This window comes from Chlamydotis macqueenii, chromosome 2 (genome assembly GCF_036417535.1).
Source record: "Chlamydotis macqueenii isolate bChlMac1 chromosome 2, bChlMac1.mat, whole genome shotgun sequence".
In the NCBI taxonomy this organism is placed as follows: Eukaryota; Metazoa; Chordata; class Aves; order Otidiformes; family Otididae; genus Chlamydotis; species Chlamydotis macqueenii.
Window position 1 is genome coordinate 51,693,070 of NC_141557.1, and position 22,107 is coordinate 51,715,176.

The following is a 22,107-nucleotide window of genomic DNA, read 5'->3' on the forward strand; positions in this document are numbered from 1 at the left end:
GTGGGCGGCGAGATTGATCTGTGCTGATGAAGTGCCCTATATGGTACCTCCCTGGGGGATCCCCAAAAGACTGCTCAGGGCCTTTGTCACAGAATCACGTGAGGATCTGCACACATGATGCATCACGGGGTTTGGGAGGCCGTGGGAAATGCTTCATTAGTACAGTAGCCCAGAAGCAAATGACTGTCCAAATGTGTCACGCTGCAGCCCTGCAGGGACCCTGGGGTGCCACCAATGCCCCAAGACAGGGCAGCAGGGAAACACCGCATGGGAAAGGGAGGATGAGCGGCAGGGATAGTGTGGCTGGGAGGACTGCTGTGAGCTGAGGAGCAGGGCCAGGAGAGGTGGGAGGGAGTAATCTAGCCCTTCAGTCCCCTCTTCTCTGGGTATCGCTTCGTAAGAGGTTGTGTACAAAACCCAGGTATAATTACAGAGAGTGACAGTGGTGTGTTCTTGTTGGAAAAGTGCCAGTGTTTTCATTTTAAGTAGAGTCCCTGCTCTATAATTACTTTTAAACACTCTTTATCAGTTATATGAGCCATATGGTGGAGTAGGTGGCTTTTAAGCGACTCCTGAAAAATAGAGAGAAGGCTCTAACAAGACACCATTTACACTGTTTTTGCCTTTCAGCGTACATATATATTACAACTTGCTTGAAAACAAAGGGCCAAGACGAGCCCTCACAATGGTGGCATGCAAATCCCTTGCACTGAGTTCGGCACTGGCAGTATGTGATTGCTGAAGCCGCAATGCTGTTCCAAAATATGCGTGCTGCTCAACAGCAGTGAGGTGCAGGCTCTTGCCAGTCAGTGTCCATCCACTCACGATGCTCGGGGTGTGTGGGGGACCTCCGCTTTCCTCGGTACAGGTCCTGGCGTGGCTTTGCAGAGCATCCCCTGTGCTAGATGAATTCTGGTTTGGACAGGATCTGCATCTCCTGCCCTCCATCACTCCTGTCCCGGAAAGTTCCCTCCAGCCTTCGTGATGTTCTTTCCCTGAAGAAAATAAGAAACAGTCAGAATTAAAAGAGGTGAAAATAGGTAGTCAGTTTAGGGACTGTGTATACGTGTTCCCTCTCTTTTTAGGGGGTAGTCAGAGTGACAGTAAAGGAGCGATACTCGAAAGGAGGGCAGAGGCGGTTGCTGAAGAGGCAGTAGATGAGGGGGTTGATGGCACTGTTCAGGGCTGGCAGGTTCTGAATGATCACAGACGCGTAGAAGCGCTCTTTGGTCTCAGGGAGTATGTTGAAATTGTCCAGGATGTCAAAAAGAAAGTAAGGGCTCCAACAGAGAATGAATGCTGGAAGAGAGACAGAGAGAGGGAGAGCTTGATGTTAGATAGTTTAGTTATTTAGGGAGGTAATCATATGTGCATAGAAAAACTGTCATAACACATAAATATTTGTTCATGCAAAAAACAATATCTCTCCCTATTCAGGGTCTTATTTAAGAGAATAGTTATTAGCTTGTGCATTTATTTGGCTTATTTATTTTTAAAATTCCCATTAAATATATTATATGTGCTTCTCTAAGTGTTTAGAATGCTCCCTCTAGACATATCGAGGCACTCTTGAACACTGCACAACACATAAAGGGTAAATAGGTAGCCAGTTAAAGCATGATCAGTTATAGTGAAGTGCTCCTTTAATGGTCCCCTGAGTGAGTAGCCTCTCTAAATGTACACACCACCACTGTACCGCTCCGTGACAGTGCTGCCTGTCACAGCCACCTATTAAAACGAGGCAGTTAGACACCCAGGAGCAAGGAATGACACCCTTTCACACCACATTAAGGCAGACCAACATGTTATTTGGCTTGCTGGTTGGAGGTGCTGCGTATACGGAGTGTGCAGGAAAGCTTTCTAATTCCTATGCTGCAATTTGACAGATGTGTTTGGGGAAGAGAAGAAAGGACTGCATTGTTCATAGCCCTTGCTTTTGTTCAGAGGTGGTAGAAATAAAAAGGCCGTAGGTTGACCTTTTTTTACAGACATAGGGAATGAATCTGTCTCCCACAAATTTCTGTTATCTCCTTTCACAAAGGCTTTTGATTAAAGATTTGCATAAAAACACTGGGACAGGCAGTTCACTCAACTAACACATAAGTACCTGAGTTGCAAATATACAGGAATCTGCGAAATCAGACACATGATCTCTCCTTGACCCAAATGAGACAGCAGAGCGACCCCATGCTTGCTTTCTTGTTGCTGTAATCAGTATTTCTTAGCCAGCTGTTAGCTGAGCCCTCACTCAATGTGCAAGGAAGAGGTAAATTCCCCTCCTGTTTTCTAGAGTAACCAAACTGGCAGTGTCTATACACAGATATCAGCAAAATAGCGATATACACTGTCAGTGTATAGATCATAGCACTGACTATGCAGAATTTTAAGCGGCTTGAAAGAAATCCATAAATATTAGGTGCCTTAATTTGGCCGTCAAGAGTTGCTGGGTGCATAATATTATCAAAATCCTTTGAAATACCGAGCATCCAGGTGGGTTCTTGGCACCTCATGGCCTTGTCATAGCAGTTTTTTCAGTCAAAAATCTTTCTGTAATTGCCACACAGAAAAGTTCAGACACAGAAAAGCTGTTCCTGGACTTCTGAAAAGCATGAATCACACCAACCTCTCTCAGGTCTGCAGATGCTACAGATAAACAGTGAGCTAAGCAGTTCAGTAGTAGCTATTACCACAATATCATCCCATCTGAATTTTGTATAGCGTTGGAAAGAGGACCAATCCGTTTTTCAGTGGTAGGGGATGGCTGTCCGCCCTTGGGAGTAAATAGCTTTGGTCGCCTTCCTGCCTGTCTCTCAGCTAATCACAAGCCCTGTGTGATGCTGCCTTTATTTGTTGAGATAGAATGTCAGCCTCCTAATTCCATCAGAATAATGTCATCTCCCTGGGAGACGGAGGACATCTGCACTGAGTCATCTGCTGCCCACTCGGGAAAGAAGAGCTCATTCTTCCCACCTCGGCAGGCAACATGCTTCTGACATCAAATTCAATTGCTCTGCATCCCTTCCTCTCCCTTGCACCGCCCCAGCACCTAACATGCCACACATAGTCTCTAAACCTGAAAGACAACTCAGTGGCAAGATTTTTGGCAGCCTGGATGGGAAGAAGATGACCCCTTCCTTTGTTCCATCGAGGCAATGTCTCTCCTTTACTTTCTTTATGCATATAAGGGGCTGTGCATCTAATTTCATTTGAGGCTTGTGTCAGAAGCCTAAAAGAGGAGCTTATCAGCCAGAGGAGAGGGGAAGGACAAGGTCAGAAGGCAAGTCAGGGTGTCTAAATAAAGCTTCTTCTCTGAGCCATCTACTGCACTTTATGTGCTGATGACAAAGGGAGCTGAGGAAGACCGGCTTCTTAATGTCAACATCCTCCCAAGCTACCAGCCATGGGGCTTGTCACTCACCAAGGATAATTACGATGCTGTACTTGATCGCTTTCACTTTTGCCCTGGATATGAACCCACGACTGGTGTAGCCAGCAGAACTTTTGCCACCTGGGGAAAGAACAGTTCAGCTAGTAAAAGAGCGGGGCTGGTGCATGGATTTGTCAGCAAGTACCTGCGCAGGCAGGAGAGCCATAGGTAGCCCATCCTTCCCTGGAGTCAATTGTTCCCGAAATTCCAACACTGGCAAGCCTGCTCAAGTTGGACACTCAAAACCTCAGCCACCCAAAACCAAAGGGGGAATGTAAGCAGAAGAGATCTTCCTGAAGTATCGTGGCAGCTGGATATTCCTGATCCTCAACACTTAGTCAGGAGAAGCACTGCCTATGTGCCCAACTGTGTCAGTCTAACAAAAACCATGAGGCACCACAGCTACAAAAACACAACCAGAGTGATATTATAGAAGGCATTTAATGGAAGGCACTGGCAGCTGTAATTAAGAAAAGAGAAGAAACAACCTGGCAAAAAACCCTAACTCTTTACTTTTAACTGCATTTCAGTCAGAAGGATTTTAAAAGCTACACACCCCGTTCCTTTAACCTCTTACTCTTTTTGATGCTTTGGATAATCGGTTATGCATTTTACTCTCCATGTTGACTCAGTAATGAATACGAAATGCTGGTTGACTAGCTTTTCAGAAATGAGAATTGAGAAGCAAATTCAATTCAGTCTCACACCAAGGCTGGTTGATCTAATTTCCTCTGAAGTCACACGAACGTCTCTGAGAATCAAATTCTGTATTTGAATAACAGTACCAGCATGATTGCGATAATATGCCTGATTCCATTATTAATGTCAATTTGCTGTTCCTGTTGCTGGGTCAGAGTAATTAGATTCACCATAGTGAATACACAAGAAGGTCATTTTTTATCAAAACATCTTTAAGCTCTTGTAGTCCAAACTTAGGACTGGAATTTTGATTAATGTAATTGGAAATAACTTTGTGTACACAATTTCTTGCACTTCTTATAAAAACAGCATATCAAGACTGTGTGATTTATAAAGAAAAAAATACAAATAAAATTAATGTGGGCTTGCTGTCAGTGAAATATCCCATGTAGAAGCTTGAAATTAGTCCGTATGTAATATTACTGGAAATCACTTGGTGGCTTGATAGAGCAGAATATACCTCCTGGATGAGGAGAATGACAATTTTTTCAAGACTAGTTTATACTGATTGTGTCCTGAAGGTAGGTTCATTAGAAATCAGTCCTGCTCTAGCTTTTCAAAGGAGAAGTAAATCTTAGATTATGGTTGACAGATGTCAGGTTATGACATAAGAATATCTGAATATAAGCAACATTACATTAGGGCACTTCCTCCTGTACCAGACATGATCTATGATCCTGCTTCGGGCAAGTACCAGCAACTTGGCACCCGTGCTTTGATGTGTTTCCGCTTGCCACTTGGTTGAACCAACCAGTTGTGTGCTTTTACAGTTTTGTGGTAAAACACATTAGCATAAATGAACACGCTCCTCTTCGTAACTAATAGCAAAGGCAACTGACAAGTGACAATCTTGAAATTATTTGTGCTTTTCTCCAAAATAGCTCAGAACAGTCCAAAAATGTTTATGGTCTTGGGGTGGAAAGCTCAGCTCATTTTATGGCTTTCCGTAGCCAGGAATTTCTGATCTTGACCAAAATCCAGATTTGCAAGGGCATATGAAAACACAGCAAATGTGTTATCTAAATATATGCTAGAAAAAAATTATTCTGGAAATGGGAAAATTCTAGGAATAGGGATTCTAAGTTCTAGAATAAGGATTTTTTAATTTTCAAATTCTTTTCTCACAGATGTTTTGTCATTTCTCTAAAGGGGCTTTAGTGTCAAAAGAAAGATGGTAAATAATGTAGAAAAGAGTTATGAATGAGCAATTACAGAAATCCTATTCCCACCAGAGTGATGGGGGCCCAAGGCAACACCACATGTCCAGGCATTCCTGGATTTGGGTGGACTGGTAGGATTTGATTCACAAGGCTGGAGATACGTGTGTGCTGAGACTCACCGGGGCAGCTGGATACGATGACAGCCTGAGCTTTGCTCTTCATCCAGATGGTTTGAATCACAATTGAGTATATGACGCTACAGAAGGGAAAGAGTCATTGGTATTACTAGGCAGAGTAAATTTAACTGACAACCCAGTCATTCATGCTCTATGAATACACCTATGTACATGTAAGGAGTTCATAGAGATGATGGGACTGCATAGGAATAATAATAATAATGACAACAACAATAATAAATAAAATACAACTCTCCTGTAGCACTTTTCGGAAGCAGATCTGAAGAGTTTTCACCATGGAAGTCGTTATTATTGACCTGGCTTTGCAGATGTCAAATTTGAGGCTCGGAAGAATGAAGGGATTTGACCAAGATCTCGCAATCAAGAACTCATTGGGAATTTTGAGCTAGCCAAGGCCAAATCTGCCTGGGTACCAACCCCAGGACAATAGCCCTGAAATGGGGGAAGGAAGGGGAGGGACCTGGTTTTGCTGTATGTACACTTCTGTTTTGGTGTTACTTTGTGAGCGTGAAGCTGACAAAATAAATGGTACCCTGGGGAATTCAATAGGGGCAAGATCAATGAGAAATGAGGTTAAATACCATGGTCCTCACTTTCAGATCTCAAGGTTCTGGGGCAGAAATTGAGGAGGACAGAAGTATCTGGTAGATGGGAAGAGTTAGATGGTTAAAAACCAGATCCACCACAATTTGGGTATTTAGAGGGGAATATACCTATACTTTAATGAGAAAAATGAAAAGTGCCCTAATCCACAATGACCTCGGATAGTTACGACCTTTCCCTCAGTGATAATGAATCTGGAATTTTGTTTATTTAATATAGAATAGGTAAAAATAATTCATTCAAGCTGAAGAGCTGTTTGAACCCACATCCCGGATGAGGACGTTACCTTTTCAGCAGTTTACATTAAAAAAAAATTGAGGCCTTGTCTGTCTGCCTTTTCTCCTGCAAGGGTACATAACATGCAGCTAAAATCGCTAAGCAACAGCATACTTTTGACTGCTGTTTTCCTTTTTAGTCTGCTAAGGAAGACAAAAAAAAAAAAAATCTAAAATATTTCAGCTAATGCATTCAGGTTGCCATGTTTTCCTGATGTAAAAACCAAGTATCATAACAGAAGTTGTTGTGTGCTGTTTGCAACACACTGCAGCGTTTTTGGGGGCCTGGGGCAGCCTGACCATTGATTGCCATCAACCTTAGTGGTGACTCTGATTAGAGCTTTCAGACTGATATATGAGCCTTTCCTACAGCACCCTCAGTTCCTAGACATGCTTGCAAAAGCAGCATTTGTGTGCCGTGGAGGTTTCCTTTCTGTGGAATTTTGAGTCATCTGGTTTCCAGGCTCAATAGGTGAGAGCTGGAAATTCAATGTGCAGTGTGGGCTGTGCTGCAGAGCAGTAATGTACTTGCCCGGTGAGGGTTTTGCATGCATCTGCTGCAGACTCCAGCTTGCCCTCCTTAATCTCTTCAAAGGTCCAGCATGACTCCCAGCTGACTTGAACATTTTCCCTTTATCTCCTGGCTTTACCAGAACCTGTTTATGTATCAGCTGGTACACTTGAGAGTGCCTTTGTACTTTGTACAGACAATGGTGGAAAATTCACATATCATTTCTCCTTTGATTGTTCCAATGAATAAGAATATATTTTAATGGTAATTGTTGCCATCTCAAGAAAATTTCCAGCCAGCTCCTAAAAGTCCTGTTTCTACTTTTTCCCTAGCCTGCTATCTCTAGCCTGACCTTTTTGTTTGCAGTTGAAACGATATCCCCTCTGATCCAGACCTGCATGTGTCCAGCAGGACACATTCAGCATTCGCTAAGCATAAGGTCAAAGGAGCCTAACTGTAGTTGAAGCACTCAGACTCCCAACCTCCAGCCATGTTCTCCGAGGACTGAATAACAAAGTCAGGCTCCTCGCTTGCTTTCCCTCCAACCCCAGAATTCCTGCCCTTTTGGCTACAGGATTTGGTAGGAGCAGCCTGTTCAGTGGATGCGGTTTTGGCGGCTACCGTCTTCATGCACCAGTCAAGGGATGTGAAGTCAGGCCCAGAAATTGACACTTCAATCGACATTTCAAAAGCAAGATTGCTGTTTCATTTGAATCCTTGATTTTTAGAAGTCCAGGGGAAAGTTTAATTCCTGGTTCCATCCAGTGGCTTCTAAAGTGCTGTGAACATAATGGATTCGTACTGGTATCTTTGTCTCTGTTCAACAATCCTTCTTTTCTCTGTAGCTGGGCCTACTGGAGCCTTCCTTATTGGGAGGGGACCAGAGATGGTGTAAAGATGCTCAGGGTGGGTGCTAAGGAAAGAGGAGCAACTTGTCACACTAGGTATGCCTCCCAGCAACTATCTTGCCAACCACAATTATGCCTTTATGCTTTGATCTCTCTGGGACTCCATATCTTATTAGTGCTTAATCTTTCTCTTTTTTTTTTACAGCTATGCTGGCATGGAGCTAAAAACTAGAGTTTCCAGAAATGTGTCACCCGAAGCTTAAGAGCATAAAAGGCATCTGTGTGTCTGTTTCAAAGCCACAAAAATAAAAAGAGAGCACTTATGGAACAGAAGCTGTACTTTTCTTATCAGGGAAAAGCAGCTTTTTTTTTCAGAATGCATTTCTAGCTTTTTTCTTTCTGTAAAAGGCGGCTGGAGGAGGATGTGGCAGTTGGTGACATCTCAAAGGGTGGGAAGAAATTCCCACTTGGTGGAAAATGAAGTGGTAGGTGAGCAAAGAGTAGCAAAGGACAGATGACAACTGGTATTCAGATAGACAGGAGGGTGTTCAGCAATGGTCTGCACCATTCCGACCATATCATAACCTCCTTTTCCTTCCTCTCAACGTCAAACTGCTCAGCCTTCACTGCCAATATGTAAAAGCGCAATGTACACACATGCCAGGCAAGCCTATTATTGCCACAAACCTTGTTTTCCAATACACATAACACGCCTGCATGCTGCTTACTCTTGTTTCCTCTAAAAGCACTGGGAAATGTGATGTTTAGTTCATTAGGACCAGGTGTTGTCAGGTTTCTTTGTGTCTGTAAGTGTATAGTGCACTGGCTGAGTTGTTGTGGCCCATTATTTGCAGGTGAGGTACTAAAGAAAGGCAAGAAAGAGCTCAGGTGGAATAGTCAAACCTGGGTGGAAATATAATCCAAGCCTTTTTGAGAAGGAGCTGCTCAGGCTGTGAAGACTGCAGGATAGAAAGGGCATGCTGTTGATCTGAAAATGCAGTGATTTTTCTATCCCTGATAAGATGCATATCTGGAGAGGTGGCAGGAAAATACAAGAATATGGTTCAGACTATGGATGTATCTCAGCTAATTAAATTCATTGCATCTCTAAAAGCAATTTAGCTTGATCCAAATTCTGCAGGACTAAGATGCCTGTTCATTGTAGCATGTTATTAGTTAATGGTGTTGTTTAATACAGCCTCATTGGTAATGACGATATTCTTTGTCCATGTAGATAGCTGACTTATGGTTAATCATATAAATGCTACTGTGAATAGTCCTGCTTCGTCTTTATTTTTAATTCCTAGATCACTTTTGTTTTGGAAAATAAAACATCTTCCGGTAAAGCTATGTATTGATATTAAAAATGGCAAGAGTTACTGATCTGCCCACTCTTTAAACACGGATCTTTAATTTTTTAAAACAAATGATTGCATTATGACAGCATCCCACCCAGCCTCAAAATTTACTAGTAAAATGAGTCTTTACCATGCCAAAAAGTACATAATCTCCCTGTTAATTGCTTGTATTTATCATCCAGCATTGTCCATTGTTCCTTGTACTTTATTTGTGCAAAATGATGCAGCTGCGTTATGTTTTATGGTAGCTAATTTACAGCATTATTTACCCAAAGACAAAAGGCATATGTAACTTCATCTGAACAAACTATTGTAGGCACGTGTAATGGGTAAGTGAATAGACAGACAGATATTAGAACATATGTGCAAGATCTAGGCTTTTTATTTAGAAATGGAAATTGCAGGCAAAAATGATTGTGCTTGCTCAATCAAACTCAAAACTGACCTTTCGTATTTTTATTCCCTTTATTTGATTTAATTCAGACAAATACTTTTTATTTAATCTATTTTTTTAATTTCATTGCAATGGCTTGTGTTTTGTTCTGTATTTTTCCTTTTAGCTGATTCTGGTTTTTCTCTTCTAATTACTTTTTGCTGCTCCAAAGCAAATGGTCTCTTGGAGTTTTGATTTTAAACACCAGATGGATATTTTTTCTTCTATACATGAAGATGAACTTTTGCAATTTTTTTTAACCTGAATTTGGAATTATATTAGGCAAACGTCTATGTATTACATTTATCAGGTTAAAATACAGAAAATATATTTGGCAATCATGAATAACAGCTAAAAAGACTCTGAATTTCTGGATACTCAAACGCCGGAATATAATTATGGTTTGGCACAGAGTAGCGATACAGAACAAAAACCCAGCAGCTCTCCTGTCTCCCCATCTCAGGACCTGAGGGGGCTAGGTACAACTATTTGCAGGAGAGCAGTCTGTAATCTCGATTTGACTCATATTTAACCTCTGTTCAGCAATGCCCCAGAGATATTAAACTATCGCAGATACCGTTTGAGCTTTGCTTGGAGTATCTTGATGTAGGAGAAATGGCTGTGGTTATAGCTGATGACACTTGTCCCAGAACAGGAGAGAACTAATTACTGCAGATTGCCTAATGCAGTTTTCTGAATTTTCTGGTTTTGGAGTGGTTGACAATATCAACTGTCAAAACAGTGTCAGATTAGTCTAAATAAGAGGGAAGAAGAGGCCGAATTTTTAAGTGCTGTAAAGAAGAACCTGATGCAGGATTTGTGGCTTTCCCTGGCCAACACTGAGATGGTGGCGAGCAGGGGAGCTTTTACACAAAGGGAACAAATATTCTCCTCTTTCTTCAGCTCTCAAAGACAGCCACACACTTGGGTTAAAAATCTAATCACAGCTTCTTTTTCTCTTTTCAATATTCAAGTCTTGATCGTTTTATTATAGTCAGATAAAAAAAACTTGCCACAAAAATCTCAAGCTGTTTGATAATTGATTGTTGATTCTCCTTGTGAAGAAGTGGTGGGAACAGACCTCCTGAGTGTTTAAATCTTTCAGGTCTATTGCAGTTTTGTTCATAGATTGTCTTTTTATATGTATGTTAAAAAAAAAGAGGCAGATTGTTGTTTTCTTGTGGTTTGTGTTTTGGCTTGGAATCCATGGGGTTTGCTCACACCACATCCAGGGGATTGGCTTGCTGATGGAACGGTTTTTCAGACTGAGCATAAAGTTATCAGCTAAATAATTCATTCCATGGACTGTGGTGTTGTGAATAACAGAAGTCCTGTGAGTTAGTAGAAGGCTGTGTCAGGAACACGTGAAATCAGCTCTACCAAGAGAGCTGAGGGATGGATGAGAGAAGCTTAATAAGAGGATGGTACCTGGACTGCAGCAAGTGGAAACCGCTCACCCAAAGCAGCATATCTAGTGTGGAATTAAGTCCTGCACCTGAAAAGTAAAATTTTATCCTTTGTATGCACTTTGGATGAACTGCACAAAAAAAAAAATGCTGTCATCAGTGAACTGCTTTGCTCTAGAGGTTAGGTTTTCAGCAGATTCAGGCGGCAGAACTAATTAAGAATTAACTCCACCAGCCAGTGTCCCACATTGTGCCAGGCACCTGCCATGCAGCTAAATCAGAGTGCTTCAGCAGAGAAAATAAAGTAGCTGCGAGAATGAAATGAATTATTGCAGAAAAAGTCTTATTCTTTTCCTGTGCAGGCTCTGCCTCACTTCCTCAGTAGGTGCGGCGCCTCCCTTGGCTTCTGGTTTATTCATACTCCCAGCTTCTTAGATACTGATCCTTGACTTTTCAGTTGCACATTTATGGACCGCCTCTCCATCATTATGTTATGGCCTTTCTTTAAAAACACCTTTAGTGAAAGGCCATTAAATTTTAAAAATCACAAGAATGCCTTCCTTCATTTACTAAATAATACCTCTCATTTTTAGAATTAATCTTTTGACAGAGTAACACAAAACTACAGTCTACGTGATCTCTCTCACTCACCCTTCTGAAACAGCATTTTGTTCGTCGTCAAATATACCGTGCGTCTGAAAGTATTCAGTGGAACAAAACTTTACAGAGAAATCCAGTCCCTGCAGACCCTAACAACTGTTCCTGCCATTCTTTAGCTGCAAACTGCTTACCAGAGAATTTATATGCTGCAGCCACATTAGGCGGATTAGTTTTAAACTCATGGACTGCCAAGAAATTTTAAAGAAGTAGATGTCGTGCCTTGAGGCTATGCTGACAGATGTTTTACAGATGGATCAGCTGAGAAGTTGCAACCTTCAGCTATATGCTTGAAACTTGAAAAAATGTTCTAAATAAATAGCTGGTTCTTTCCAAACTGTATGGCGTTTGTTAATAATGCCTCTGCTGACCTTGCTCTGATGGTAATCCTCTTTTTATGTGGTTTTAGACAATCCTCTCTATTCTGAACAAAATATATCACTGACAACTAGAAATAAATGGGCACAAAAAAATCCTTCCCTGCACCATCCCCCTTCCTTCCTCCCAGTGCTTGACACCACTTAAGATGCGTCAAAAAATTTATTTCTGCTGGCAAGGACGTGGGAACATTTGTGTTAGTGTACGCTGAAACTAGAAATGTGTTTGGGCAGGCAATGGGCACCACTCTGCCCTGTGGCTCCAAGGCCACTGTTCTAAGTTCCTGTCCTGCCATAAGCTTCACGTAGGAAAGTCACTTAAGGTTAAAGCTGCAAAAAATTTAGGATGCTTTGTTCATGTCTCAGCCGTCAGGGCAATCTCATGAAATACCACTTTCACTACCTTTCCCTTTCCCTTGTGTCTTCATTGCCTTCTTGCTTCTGGGGATTTGCTGTAAAGCCAGTCACAGAGCTGATCTGGGTTTGAATGTCTTCCTTTGGCAGGGGGTGGGGGGAGAATAATGCCAGCAACTCTGAAAAAAAAATGTAATTTGCCTTTTCTTGCCAAACAAGTATATATGCCACGTAAAAAGGAGTGGCTGATCTGTGACAGAAAGCGTGCAAATCTGTAAGTCTGAGTGTGAAAGAGATGTTCCACGTATCTGTGGAATGACAGATAACTGGACAAGCTATGGACCTTTTTCCTAAAACACTTAAGATGCTAGCTAGAATTTCCTGATTGCTAGCTACTTGAAAAAAATTCATCACAAAACTCCTCTCATTGTAACAGCCAGCCTCAAAGTTTTCTAATGCTGTTTCTTTTGCACAGTTAAATAATTTTTGTCTCTTCTGTGTGTGTTTATTCTTTTTACTGCTAGTGCTGGGCTGCAGATCCACCCACCTTTTTATTTATGTGTTCCCAATAATATTTTTCAGTTTATTTAAAACTAGACTGGTTTTAAGATACAGGAAAACATACAAAGATAAATGATCCTGTCTAGCAGGGAAGAGCAATTGGACAAGCTGGGAGTAGTTTTTCTCTCTTGCTATCATGTCCTTTCTTTAAGGAGAACTTTTCACGATTTTGTTTATTATATCTGTGCAATCTGGCACAAAAATTGAAGGTTTAGCAAACTGATGTGTTATGAGCAAAGTCTAAAAACTGTCCCTTCTCTCTAGGGAGCAACACTGTCAATGTTGAATCCATATCAAAAAGTCAGCTAGATGAGTTCAAGCACCACGGTTTCCTCGCTCCTGTGGTTTTGGTTCTATCAGGGATAAACTTGTTTCCATTAGAAGCTGCAGAACTTAATCTCCATGATTAAACAGTAAGAAATCTGAAGGCATGACTGAACTGAAAAGGAACTAAAACCATGGCATAGTCTTTACTATTTAGCTTATGTAACCAGTTATGCCCAGAAAAAAAAGAGTCCCCATATCCCGCTCTCACCTAGGGTGCTAATAAGCAGGAAGCTAACGAAGACTCATGGCTCATCATCTGCTGGAAAATCAGAGAGACCAAGAGAGATGTCCAAGGGACATGCAAACACAGCTTCGCTCTCACAGCCCAAACAGCATGCCACCAAATTATGGAGAAAAAAAAGGAGCCCCAGCAAGCAGTCCCCACTAAGAAGAGAAGGACACTAGGAAATCTTACTGTAGCCTTGCTACTGAAGGAGAATAAAAGGGAAGGAAAGGAAAGGGCTCGGGGAACAAGTTACTGACACCGGCAGCCTTTCAAGGCAGTTCAGAAGCCTCACTCCCCTTCCACACTGGTTTTTGACTGCTTCTTTGCATTGCTAGCTCCTCATGGCTAGACAATTTTTGTTTACAGCTGCTAACGGCAAAACCCCAGAGGGAGGCAATAAAATTCACTGATCACCAAGCACGGTCTGGGATATTGGCTGACCTCAGTCTAAAAGCAGATTCTGCTGCAGGTTGTCTTTGTGATTTTGGACAAATCAGTCTCAAATGTTTGCAACTCAGATTTCCCATTACAAAATTGGAAGAATTGTATTTGCTTCTATTTTAGGAGTGGTTGGCAGCTTCAAACACTTGGACATTTCTTTCCAATCCTAGTGAAGAAACACTCTGCTCGTACTGTGAAGCTTGAGAGCACTTTAAGTTAATTTCAGTTTAATTAGTGTTAAGTGTGGTTTCCTGTTCTTTTATTAAAACTATGCTCTGTTATATTAGCTAGACATTCATACTGGATTTATAAAGATATGTTTAAGCTTGAAGCTGTGGAGATAAGTGGACCCTCTTTGAGATTCAGTCATTTCTTCAGAGAAAATGTTTCTGGCTATTAATACTACATAGAGAACACTCAGGGCAAGTACAGCGACCTGTGCATTATGTGTTAAAAATCAAAGGCAGGTGTGGAAATTAAATCTTAATGAATGAGTAGAAATTAAAGCATTAAGCTGATTGCACATTTGACGGCTCTCACCACAGGCTTGCTGACTGCGATTCGAGCTTACCTGATAATGATCAGAGGAATGAAGTACACCAGGAAAGCCACCACCATCATGTAGGGTATCCAGTAGGAGTCATCAGGCCAGAGAGCCCAGCACTGCACTTCCCCATTGGAGAGCTGCCGTTTCCCAAAAATAATCAGAGTCGGTATAGAAAACAGGAAAGACAGGCTCCAGGCCACTCCAATAAGAACTTTCGCCTGTTTTTCTGCGCAACAGAGTCAAACAGACAGTGTTAATAGGAGTGCTGGCACGACTGGCCCCTTGTAGCAGTACTGATAGAAAGGCAGGGCGGAGGAGGAAACTGCATGAAGAAAAGGAATTTTGGATTGCAGCTGGCTGATGCTAAAAAGACTGTAAAGGAGAATGTGGATTTCATCATTTTCTCCTGATAAAAAGTCATGTTGTTATGGGCTTCTATTTCACATGTTTTGATTAAAGATGCTAAGGACCCATTGAATCTGAAAGTCTATGAGAAAGGCACCGGTCAGGATCAGCAAGTTAGAAATATGAGATGAAAATGGTTCTTCTATGGCACCAAGACAACATCATGAATGAATGCGAAGGACCATGTGCCTTCCCTACTGCACTTGTTTATCCTGGCACAGCAAAGTAGCAGTCAGTAGGAGAGCACAGAGACAGAAAAGAAGGACCCCTTGTGCTAGAGATAATAGAGGAAGGCTGAGACTGGGAAAGGTCACTTAAAACATAAACAAGGTTGGAGTATACTGGATGGGCTGGTGAGGGAGATGCCCTCCCTAGAATGGAAACTGTACATTTTGATGCACCTTGAAGTGAGAAAGCTTGCAAACCATTTCCTATCAGAAAAGAGAAAACACCTCAATTTCGGATCAGAACAAAACTACGCAACCAGCTGCCTTTAACTCCAGCTGCAACTTTACTGTCCCAAAGAAACACAGGTCCTGGAGAGCCTGGGCATCTCCTGCAGTTCTCTGCATCATGGCAGGGAGCAAACCCAGCTCCTGTTGATGGGCATATGCCCAAGCTATGCCAAGGGTGGACTGTTAATTGTGAGACAGGGCAGATGATGATGCTCAAGAGCTCAGCCTTGTTTTATCTTTCACAACAGACATCAACTAGAAGATCTTACTGGATCTCTTGGTGAAGAACAGGAGCTGAAAGATCTCAAAACATTTGGCAGGTTTGGGCTACTACTTCCCCTTGACTTTGGACCTCCTCTACTGCCAAGCAGGAAAAACTGTTGGGAAAGCAAATGATGCCTAGTGGCACCCATGGGATTTTGTATAAATCAGTGGGTGGGAGCAAACAGCCCCAAGGCTTTAGTTTTTCATCTTCTGGCTAAAATCCAGGTCGTTCTAGCTGAAAAGTGTGGGGGAAAAAGGCTGTTTCTCAGCAGTAGTTACTCCTCCTGAGTCAGATTGCTAGAGGAGCGGATGGGGACAGATTTTTTTTTATCTGGGAAGCTTTGGTGTTTAAATACTTTATTGTCCTAAAAAATACAGGAGGTTGTGTGTGAAATAGAAAATCACTTTAAATTATGCATATCAAGAAGGATGTCTTTCCTCTTTGAAGCTTGAAGAGCAATATGAAAGCATGTGGGAGAAACATTTTTTAAAAAATCATGCTTTATAAAACATCAGTTGCAAATATTCACTTATCCTGCTCATTTTTAAATGCTACCCACGTTCAGAAAATATAGTCTTGCTAATCTGGGGCTTAAGGCAACTCTGATAACATCTACGTAAGTGAGAGGGTTAGATTAAGTCTATAAATATTGCACAGGAAAAGGAGAACTGTAAAGTTTCCCAAAGCATAACAGAATAAACTTAACAAAAAGAATATTAAAAGTAAGTTTCACAAAATGTTTCCTGACAGAAAAGGCTTTTCAATTGTGAGCTGGGTACTTAAACTACTTACATACAAGCCTCAGTGAGGCCTACCTGTCTATCTCTAAGGGGAAAAGATAATACTTACATAATATACTTTCTTTTTTTGCACTGCGTAGAAAGATCCTTAATTTGAAGACAGTATGGCCTTGCTAGTCTAAAGGATTTTATTAATATCATCTAAGTAAGTAGATTTTTTGTTTTATCAGGCGAGTGTTAATTGTCTGCCTCACAAGCAGGGTTTTTTAATGTTGTTTTTCGCAAATGCTCTAAAATGTTCTAAATGCTAGCAAATCGTATAACTAGAACTATATCAATTATAATTGGAAACAAACAAATAATAACTTTTGAAAGATGATATTCTATTCAGCCAGTCTCAGTATTTCCCTTTAAAAAAATTATTGCTCCTTAAATGAAGAGTTTTTCATACTACAGCCGTCAAAACTAACATCCAAGGTTGCAGCAGGAATCTCAGGCATGAGCTCTGGCACTGACTCTCCTAAAGGATATTTTCATGTCACCATTCCCTTTACTGCACTTCTGCCCTCCGTGTGCTGTGGCAGTGGTTTTGTGCACATCTGCCTGCTCTCAGCAACATGTGGTGGGGAGGCACCTCTTGTGAGGGGTTTTGCTCCCGGCTGCCATGAATGGCAATGCTATGCAGTCCTTCTATAAAGTAAATGCCATTTCAAAATCAGATTATAAATCAAGAGAGAATGAGATGTTCCAGAATCTCATTGATCTCATGGACTTCAGCATCATTTGCAACCCAGAGCCCTGCAAGGGACAGTTTAAACCTACTTGGGTTTTGTCTTTTACTTAAGCAGTTCTGTTGTCACCTGTCGCTTAGTTTGTATACTGTTTGCCTATACCTTTTCAACATGGTGAAATATTCATAAAACGTTTTCTGCTATAAGTCCTCAGCTTCTTTTCTTTTCAACCTTTTTTTTTTTTCTCTAAATGAGACTTTTGGTTATTGAATTAGGTACTTTATACAGTAAAAGTGTTAGGATTAGAATATATAATTCTTCCCCATCCTGCACTTTCTGTGGTCATTTATGTATTTGCAAAGTGAATATAAAATATTTAACTGTAGAAGTTTTTTTTCTTAGAAGCCATGCAAAGTACAGCTCATTGCAAATGCTTTTTAATGTGACTTGAGGCTAGCGTGACTAAACGACGATTTTAAAAAACATAACTTGTTTTGACATTTTCAAAGCAAAATATTTGATTCTTTTTTTTCCCCAAATGATATTTCAAGGCTACATGGAAATGTAATTTTTAAAATTGATAGGGAGGAACAACTCTTTTCTTTCTTGATTGAAGGATTTTGCAGGATGAGTGTTTCATTTTGGAAACAAATTTGCCACGATTCGATTCAGAACTGTTTTAAAAGTTTCTCTGTGTCACCAGAAATGATAAAGTTTCATAAATCTCTTCATTCTTTGCCTGCAGAATAGCTAAGAGAGCATTTCAAAAGCCATCCACACAACACCTTTGCGAGAAATAGCTGGGTGCAAAAGGTGAATACTTATGTATATTCCAAGAAGATGCTCTGGTAAATTGTCGTGGTTTTGTTAGTGACGGGGGGCCTAAGGTGGCAGCTTCTGTAGGAAACTGCTAGAAGCCGCTCCCCTTTGCTCAGTGGACTCGGCCGGGCCTAGGGCAGACCCGCTGCTGGCCAAGGCCGAGCCGATTGGTAGCAGAATGTTCCGTGATAACGCCTCTGCGATAATGTATTTAAGAAGGGGAAAACAGAAAAAAAAAGAGAAGAGAAGATGTGAAGAAGCTGAGCGGGGGCAGAGGCGCAGAGGGGGAGGCACAGGCCTCATGGGCCTTGCAGGCCTCACCCTCTGGTCTCTCGCCAGGCAGCCGACTGGGCCTGACTCGGTCCAGCCCGGCTGCAAGAAGTGGAAAGGAGATGAGAAGTGAATAAGATGTAAAAAAAAGATCCTGAGAGACATCTACCAGCCTGTTGTGAGGAACGGCTGCAGACGCCAAGGTCAGTTCAGAAGTGAGGGGGAGGAGTAATGTGGCTCCTGGCCAAGATTCCCCTGCAGCCTGTGGTGATGACCATGGTGGAGCAGGTTGTCCCCCTGCGGCCTATGGAGGTCCACGGAGGGGCGGAGATCCACTTGGAGCCCGTGAAGGACCCCGTACCGGGGGAGGTGGATGCCTGAAGGCGGCTGTGGCCCGTGGAGGGCCCGCTGGGACAGCTGTTCTGAAGGGACTGAACTCCGTGGAAGAGATGACCCATGCCGGAGCAGTTCCACAAAGGACTGTGGCGTAGGGGTGGGACCCCACAACGGAGCAGGGGAGGAATGCGAGGAGTTCTTCCCCCAACCATGAAGCAGCAGCGTGAAACAACATGTGATGAACTGACTGTAACCCCCATTCCCTCTTCCCCCCTGTGCCGCTCAGGAGGGGAAGGTAGTAGAGATAATGTTAAGCTTGGGAAGAAGGAGGGGTGGGGGAAGGTTATCTTGTTCTCTGTCTCATTATCCTGCTGTTTGTAGTAATAAATGAATAGTTTTCCCCAAGTGGAGTCTGTTTTGCCCGTGACGGTAACTTTAAGGATTTCTCCCTGTCCTTATCTCAAACCTTGAGCCGTTTTTCTTATATTTTCTCTCCCTGTTCTCTCGGAGGGTGGGGGGAGTGAGAGAGAGACTGCATAGTCTGGTCCTGATCGGGGCTGAACTACGACATAAATATACTTCTTTAGATAGTTCATGAGAATTTACAACTGCCTCCTTTTTCCCTTTGAACATGCTCTTTGCTTGTCCATCAGTGTGTAGCCAGCCCTTGCCAGAGGCAGATGGGCTTTGCCAACATCATCTCTGCTTGTGGCCTCTTTCCCCCTCCAGAGCTGCACCCAGCTGATGGCTTTGCCACCCCTTGGCTGGGTGCAACATCTGCTCTTCTCCAGTCTTAAAAAGAAAAGAAAAACTTTATAGTACAGGTATAGGAAATGAGACTGACTTTAAAAAAAAAAAAAGGCTTTTATAAAGGTTTGAGGTGCTTTGGTGGACTTTTTTTCAACTTCAAAGTGGTTTGCAAAGATTAACCACCAAATTCTTTACTAAGCCCAGGCAGCAATTTAACAAGGGCTGCTTTTCCTGTACCACATATGAAGAAGAAATGTCAGTAAGCCTGTCTCACAGCTCGCCCCACTCAGCCGGTTGTCCCTGCTTCAGGTGGTTCATGAGCCCTCCCCAGCCTGGCTTTACGTCAGCAGGAGCCACAGAGTGCGTGGCGCGTCCCAGCACCCACTGAGAAAACCTTGATATCAATCTCCGCGTTCTGAAAAAGTTGGTCTGCATGCTGGGGAGAATGAAGCTAAATTTCACACAAGTGTTTGAAGTTTTCAGACCTTAACATCTGACAAAGCTGCAGCACTGCCTGGGCTGTGATTGATTCATAGGTTTTTAAGGCCAGAAGGGGCCATTAGTCTGATCCCCTGAATAGACCTGGCTGGCAAAAGCCATCATTACTCCAAAACAAGAATGATATTTGCATCTGATTAAAGCACATCTTTCAAACCTCATGGTTCTTGTGACTATTCCCCTTCCTCCCCACCTGCTATTTCTGTTTATTCACTCAGTGCAACATACTTAGCATCCCACTTCGGCTCTGTAGGAAACAAATAATGTTCTTTAAATTGTACTGCTAAGCAGCCAGGATATATCCGAGAGCTGTAAAAATAAGAAATAGAAGAAAGAAATAATAGATATCTAAACTTATATGTTATAGCTTTTGAAATTCTCTTATCAAACTATTGTACGAATTCTCAGTACTACGCTCTCTATCCAAGTTATTTTTTAGTATGAATAAATAGGTAATACAGCTGTTGCAGCTCCTAGAGTCAGTATAGTTGTACAACGGATAGCTTTTGCCCATAATAACCTTCTCAAAATGCTGGAAGATAATGAAAACCTCTATAATTTTTAAAATGTCATTTCATTTTTTGCTAACACAATGCTTATAAAAAATGCTGAAGGCTAAGTGCAGCTTAATAAATCTTGAAACCACAGCTCCTTTGCCATTTGGAAAAATGTAATGGAGTACAAATGTTGCTAGAGCAAGAATGAATAACTTGTGGCAACAAGGTTAAGAATTTTGAAACTAAAAAAAAACCTGTGCAATAATATCCATAGCAATAGCAACGTACAGAAATTTTCCTACCTCCTTGCAAGAACTTCATTGGGTAAACTATGGCGTGATACCGGTCTATGCTTAGTGACACGAGAACATAAGTTGATGCATACAGAAGGACCACCTAGGGTAGAAGGCATATGAGACAGCAGTTGAGACATGTTTATTGCAGAAAATAATGTCAGTGAGAACACTGAATTAGAAATATTTGAAAACATCTGCTGAAAAAAAAAAAGAAAAAAACCCATCTTCTTTTTCCTTTATCTTGTCCACAAAATTTAAAAGATTTTATACACTTTTAATTAAAGTGTTTCAACTTTAAATGAACACTCTCAGCTTTTCACACTTCTGAACCTAGAAAAACGTCTATATAGCATTTTTGTTGGGGTTTATTGCTGTGGGAACACAAAGCCATGCAATCTGGGGCATTCAGGGGAGCAGGAGGTTTCTATACCTGGAAGTAGCGAACGACTCTGCAGACAATATCGGGAGCCATGAAATCTCCAGTGTAGCGCCAAATAATGTCAGTCATTACGTTTATTAGTCCCGTGAATGAATCTGCAAAGAAAATTAACTGAAGAAGCATTAAAAGAAGAAAATACATGACTGCAGGTGAGCGACAGAGGCAGGTATGACCCTCCAGACGTGCCAGCTCCCCCAGTCTTGAGGGCAGCCATACCATGACTGGTCAGCCCAGGATGCTAGAGGAACCAGGAAAAGCTAAGAAAACTCTTACAGTTTTATGTATTTATTTTCTCATTCTCTTAGTTTGATGCCAATCTGTTCAGACAGAGAGGGCAAGATTCCTCTAGGCATTGGAGCCCACAGCTGGTTTCTCGTGAGCATGACTTGTCACTGCCCTCTGGGCTGTGGTTCAGCCTGACTGGCATTGCAAACGGGTTAGATGAGAAAAAGTGGCATTTTCTCTCTATTCCTTATAAAGGGACATGAGGTGACCAGCTGAGATGGCTACATCAGCCCTAGGCTGGATGCAGGTCCTGGTCTATACCCACGTATACACCAAAAATGCCTAAAATTAACCGAGATCAATTCCCGTGCAAATAACAATCTGCTTTGTGTGAGTAGAGCTGCACAAAAAAATCCCAGATACACTTAAATGTTTCAGGCTTGTCCGTGACAGACATGGAGGGGACTGCCTGGTGGGCCCAATCCTGCAGTGTGCCAAGCTCACTGCTGGTCACTAAGGGTCCCCAGGTTTTCCATGAGGTGTGGATAAAACACACTGTTGGAGAAGATGTAGGTTAGTGTCTAAGTACATCAACTTGATCCAAGTTGTGCCAAATATTGTACTATTTAATGTCCTTTTTTTCTTTGTCTCTTACTTCACTGTAAAAAAAAATGTCTTCTGTGAAAGCACCTGGGGTGATATTCAAATGCCATTGAAGTTAGTGGAATTTTTGTCAGGATTTTATTCACAAACTTAATTATTTAATGATCAACCCTGCCTTGTCAGCTTAAAGTTAACCTACTTATGTCTCTACTTTTGCATTCACCAAAATAAATACACCTCAAGCTATCTTTTTCTGTCCTCTTTTTACTTTTTTTTTTGTGAGAAAATCTAAGGAGATATTCCAGCCTTTGTTCTGCTTCATATTGAACGAATGAGTGCTCACAGCAATCCAAGTTTTACAAAGGAATTGC

General features: G+C 41.8%; 1 protein-coding gene across 1 annotated transcript in view; it reads right to left on the minus strand.

The window, feature by feature from the left end:
- Positions 1 to 901: 901 nt before the first annotated feature.
- NPSR1 (neuropeptide S receptor 1) overlaps positions 902 to 22,107 on the minus strand; it is a 61,384-nt gene continuing 40,178 nt past the window's right edge. Inside the window, exons 3-9 of the mRNA XM_086741471.1 lie at positions 20,900 to 21,003; positions 20,476 to 20,569; positions 14,432 to 14,633; positions 5,466 to 5,542; positions 3,419 to 3,508; positions 1,119 to 1,299; positions 902 to 995 (exon numbers count right to left, since the gene is read on the minus strand). Coding sequence (XP_086597597.1) covers positions 902 to 995; positions 1,119 to 1,299; positions 3,419 to 3,508; positions 5,466 to 5,542; positions 14,432 to 14,633; positions 20,476 to 20,569; positions 20,900 to 21,003 — 842 coding nt within the window. The remainder of the gene's footprint in view (positions 996 to 1,118; positions 1,300 to 3,418; positions 3,509 to 5,465; positions 5,543 to 14,431; positions 14,634 to 20,475; positions 20,570 to 20,899; positions 21,004 to 22,107) is intronic.